General features: G+C 41.7%; 1 protein-coding gene across 1 annotated transcript; it reads right to left on the bottom strand.

Moving 5' to 3' along the window:
* Positions 1-436: 436 nt before the first annotated feature.
* Positions 437-2,574, bottom strand: LOC138875357 (uncharacterized). The gene is made up of 3 exons (XM_070154182.1): positions 1,983-2,574; positions 968-1,877; positions 437-563 (listed from the first exon to the last, which is right to left on the bottom strand). The coding sequence occupies exons 1-3, from the start codon at positions 2,572-2,574 to the stop codon at positions 437-439; spliced, it is 1,629 nt and encodes a 542-aa protein (XP_070010283.1).
* Positions 2,575-4,992: the final 2,418 nt, after the last annotated feature.

Here is a 4,992-nt window from a genome sequence, read left to right as displayed (position 1 = left end):
TAATGTCGCAGGCCAAATAGTTTGCAATATCAGCGTACCATGGCACATCTTCCACACTTGTGACTAGTAGCTGCTCGTCTGGAAAGGTTACCAGAATATCCTCAAACTTAATTGCATTTTTAGCACCTTCAAGGCGCGACAAATGATCAGCGACTTGGTTCTCCGTTCCCTTACGGTCACGAATCTCCAAGTCAAACTCTTGCAAAAGCTGCACCCAACGAATTAGGCGCGGCTTAGACTCTTTTTTATCAACCAAATACCAAATAGCTGTGTGATCTGTGTACACTATCACCTTCGACCCGATCAAGTAAGACCTGAACTTATCAAAGGCGAACACAACAGCCAACATTTCTTTTTTAGTTACGGTGTAATTCAGCTGAGCACCACTCAATGTCCTATTTGCATAGTAAATAGGGTGCATTACCTTATCCTTGTGCTATCCCAACACGGCTCCCACAACGTAGTCACTAGCATCACACATGAGTTCAAACGGTTTCTCCCAGTCGGGAGCAACTACAATCGGTGTTGTGACTAGCCGCTTCTTCAGTTCCTCAAAAGCTAACCTGATCATCAGAAAACACAAATGGGTTATCTTTTTTGAGCAACTTATAGAGGGGATTTGCGATCTTGGAAAAATCCTTGATAAATCGCCGGTAGAAGCCGGCATGTCCCAGAAAGCTACGAATAGCCTTGACTGAGGTTGGAGGTGGAAGTTTTTCTATCACGTCGACTTTGGCTCTATACACCTCAATCCCTTTACTCGACACTAAGTGCCCCAAGACAATTCCTTCTTGTACTACAAAATGGCACTTCTCCCAATTTAGCACTAGATTCGTCTCGATACACCTTTTTAGAACACAGGTTAAATTTGCTAGGCATTAATCAAACGAATTTCCCACCACTGAGAAATCATCCATGAAGACCTCCATAATGTCCTCCCATGTCTGTTAAAATGGGCATCATGCACCATTGGAATGTTGCAGGTGCGTTAGAAAGGCCAAATGGCATTCTCCTGAAGGCAAACACTCCATAAGGGCAAGTGAATGAAGTCTTTTCCCTATCCTCCGGGGCAATAGAAATCTGGTTGTACCCCGAGTATCCGTCGGGACAATAGAAGTGTGACCTTCCTGCCAATCTATCCAACATCTGATCAATGAAAGGAAGTGGGAAATGGTCTTTCCGGGTAGCCAGGTTCAGCTTCCTATAATCCATACGAATTCTCCATCCTGTGACGGTTCTTGTAGGAATCAATTCGTTGTTATCATTCTTAACTACCGTCATGCCACCTTTTTTTGGTACACATTGAACTGGGCTAACCCAGCTACTATCAGAAATTGGGAAAATGATTCCCGCATCTAACCACTCGATCACCTCTTTCTTCACTACTTCCTTCATATTGGGGTTCAGCCTTCTTTGGTGTTCTCTGGAAGGTTTGTGTCCTTCTTCCAACAGAATTTTATGCATACAGTATGCGGGGCTGATTCCCTTTATGTCTGCCATGGTCCACCCAATAGCAATCTTGCACTCCTTAAGTACCTGCAAGAGTTGTTGAGTCTGCACATCCAAACTAGATGAAATAATAACAGGTAATGTGGAGTTAGGTCCAAGAAACTCATACCTGAGATGGGCTGGCAATGGCTTTAACTCCAACTTTGGTGGTTCTTCGATTGATGGCTTGTCTAGAGGAGCTTCTCTGTTCTCCAAGTGCAAGGGCTCAAATTCAAGTGTTCTATCCCAGAACCCTCTACCTTCTAATGTCATTACCCGTCCAGCCAGTTCTTCTCCTTTTACCTCATCAAAGTTCAGCAGACAGGCAGCAAAGGGGTCTTTAATAGTCAGCAGTTCATCATCGGTCTCTACAATTACCTCCACGGCATCTATAAAAGAGCAATTGGTGAATTCACTTGGTCACCTCATAGATTTCTGCACATTGAATGTTATTTCTTCATCGTTCAACCTCATCTTTAACTCCCCAGTTTCACAATCGATTAAAGCTCTCCCCGTGGCCAGGAATGGTCTTCCCAAAATTATGGGAATCTCTTCATCTACTTTACAATCTAAGATTACAAAATTTGCAGGGAACACAAATTTCCCTACCTGAATCAATACATCATCCAGAATACCTGAGGGTCGCTTTACCATCCTGTCAGCCAGCTGGTACAACATAGAGGTGGGTCTAGCTCTTTCAATACCCAGCCTTTTATAAATTGCCAGGGGCATAAGATTAATGTTGACCCCTAGATCACACAGTGCTTTAGCAAAGGCAAAATAACCAATAGTGCATGGGATTGTAAAGCTCCCTGGGTCAGATAGCTTTTTCGCAATTGGTCTAGTCACCACTGCACTACAGGTCTGGGTGAGAGTAACTGTGGCTAAGTCTTGGAAATCAAATTTTCGGGACATTAAGTCCTTCATCATTTTTGCATACCCAGGCATCTCTTTCAAAGCATCAATTAAGGGAATGTTTACCTGGATTTGTTTTAGCATTTCCAAGAACTTCTTGTATTGCTCCTCTTTTTGGTACTTAGCTAGCCTCTGAGGGAAGGGTGCAGGAGGTCTCTTCTTCCCAATCATTTGGGATCGATCTTTATCAGCCGCTACATCAACCACTGGTTCCTATGCTATTTCAGCTTCTTTCTCGGTCTCAATTTGAATGCTACCTTCTTCCTGGGCAGGATGGGCTGTCACTTCTGTTAGTTTCGTTGATTCATTCAACTCTATGGGCACTGATATAAGTGTCTCAGCTTCCCTGGCTTCTCAAGCCCTTTCTTGCTCTACATCCAAATCTCTGCCATTACATAAGCTCACCTCCATCAACTGCTTTGGGACTTGACCTTTTGGATTTACCTGGGTATCTACGGGTAGTGTTCCATGAGGGTGATTGTTTAGAGACATCAAAATTTGGCCCATTTGCATTTCAATATTCTTGATCGCCGAGTCATGTGCATCTACTCTCTCACTAATCTTTGCATTAGACCCAATGACTTGTTGCATCATTGCTTCAAGTCTAGCAAACCCATCTTCCTGTCTTCCACTGTACTACTGCTGAGGAGGGTGATACCCCTGTTGTTGATTTTGATTACTGTATCCTTGTGGCCTTGGGTAAGGTGCTATATTATAGGGGGGTTTCATACCTCCCATGTTTCCACTGTTGAACTGTGATTGGGCTGGCCTGTATTACTGATTTTGCTGACTCCAATTCTGACCAACCTGTCTCTGGCCTCCATAATTAGACACATAGTTCATATCTTCAGGGTAGTGCTGATGATCGTGTCTTGCAAGCCACTGATTACCAATTGGCTGACTAATGCAAGATGTGCACAAGCCCCCATTAGTAGTATCTACAATATGTACCTGCTGTTTTTGCCTTGACTCTTCTACCCTTTTGTTGAGTATGCTCATTTGTGTCAATAAAGTGGCCATATTTTCAGCTGTGGGTTGTGCCCAATCATAGAGAACTGCCTCGGGCACAAGAGGTGCCATTGGTGCTATTGGTACAGCTGGGTGTTCTTTGTGATCTCCTATTGCTGTTTCGATTGGATCAGTTGTTTGTTGTTGTCTGTTTCTCCGGTTGGCCCGGTTCAAGACCTTGAAAACTTTCTCGGGATCTGAAAATGCTTCAAATACTTCACCAGTTCTCGATGAGTTTTTAGGCATGCACCTGTGCAACCAAGTCAAGAAACGTTAAAAATTTCAATGTGAAAATTGGGTGTAGAGAAAACTAACTACACTAAGATTTTTTTTGTACTTCTTTCAATCGCAATTGATAATACCGTTAACTCCCCAGCAACGACACCAAAATTTGATTATGCTCAACTAAGCCTATTAAAAGACTACGCGGGTGTTGCAAATATAAACCGAGGTATTATGCCCCGAGTCAAATCCCACAGGGAATTAACGTATCAAGAGAAGTCTTTGAAGTACTAAATTCTTATTAGTCAACCTCCTCAAACTTTGTGAATACAAGTGGTGTTATAATTACTACGACAGCTATTCGAATCAATAAAACAAAGGTTAATTAATACGCAAATGTAGACAATTCGAATAAAGGCCTAAGGTAATGGCTTCCTCCATTGTAGATTTCCTTAGTCGTATATTTCTTATAGCTATGAATTAGTTATCTTTATCAATCATGAACTCTCCAACTATCATAACTCTCTCTCAAGTAATTATGATAATTTACTAGACGCTCTCTCTCAAGCTACGCTAGCTAGATTCGCATTACAATTCACTTAGATTGCACCCGAGGTGTCGTTATCTCTACTCCAACCTCTAAACCCTCGGTTATGACTTCGCCTTTACTCCGGGAGTGATGTTGTTCAAACAATTACCTAAATATGCATTCTTTCTCAAGTATCTACATAATAAATAGGCATGGCTAATTGAGGATCCTTTCAACTAACCAAATATCAAAACATAGTTGAACAAATAGAGATTAACAACTAACTCAAAACTATATTAATATCACAATAAGTTCATCCACAACGGGTTCAACCAAAACCTTAGATTAAAAGCGTTAGCTACTCATAACAATGATAAACATCATAATAAATAACTTCATTACAAATCATAAAAACAAAAGGAAGAGGAGAAGTACTTGATGTAGAAAACTCCTCTTAGCTCCTTGCCTTTCCTATTCTTGTTCTTAGCTAATAAAAGTTGCACACCTCTATTTTTGGGCGAGCTTGACCTTCTATAGGTTAAGTGAACTTGCCCCCCAAACTTCCAAAATTACCCCTGACGATTCTGTTCCAGAATCTGGACTAGCGCGATCGCGCATGTGGGCGCGCTAGTCCAGGTCTCATTTGTTTGGTTCTTTTATTCTCGTCTTCTCGCTCATTCAGCTCCTAGGGGTCTTTCTTGCTTCAATGTAGCTCCAATCACAGCTTTAAGGCCTCATACAAGCTCTTCATTCCTGTAACACAATTTAGAGCTCATTTTTCATCATTTAATTATATTAGAGCATTGAAACATAATCAAGTTGGGGGAAAA

The sequence above is a fragment of the Nicotiana sylvestris genome, chromosome 8 (assembly GCF_000393655.2).
Source record: "Nicotiana sylvestris chromosome 8, ASM39365v2, whole genome shotgun sequence".
Classification (NCBI taxonomy): Eukaryota; Viridiplantae; Streptophyta; class Magnoliopsida; order Solanales; family Solanaceae; genus Nicotiana; species Nicotiana sylvestris.
Note: the sequence above shows the minus strand (reverse complement) of the source record. Positions and strands in the feature narration are given on the sequence as shown.

Bases quoted from the DNA above. Each gene is read 5' to 3' on its own strand.
- LOC138875357 (XM_070154182.1), bottom strand. From the start codon at position 2,574: ATGATTGGGAAGAAGAGACCTCCTGCACCCTTCCCTCAGAGGCTAGCT. The intron at 1,878-1,982 runs GTGAAACTGGGG...GCTCTTTTATAG, and splicing joins GGGGAGAGCTTTAATCGATT to ATGCCGTGGAGGTAATTGTA. The intron at 564-967 runs GTGCATGATGCC...TCTGATGATCAG, and splicing joins GCACCTGCAACATTCCAATG to GTTAGCTTTTGAGGAACTGA.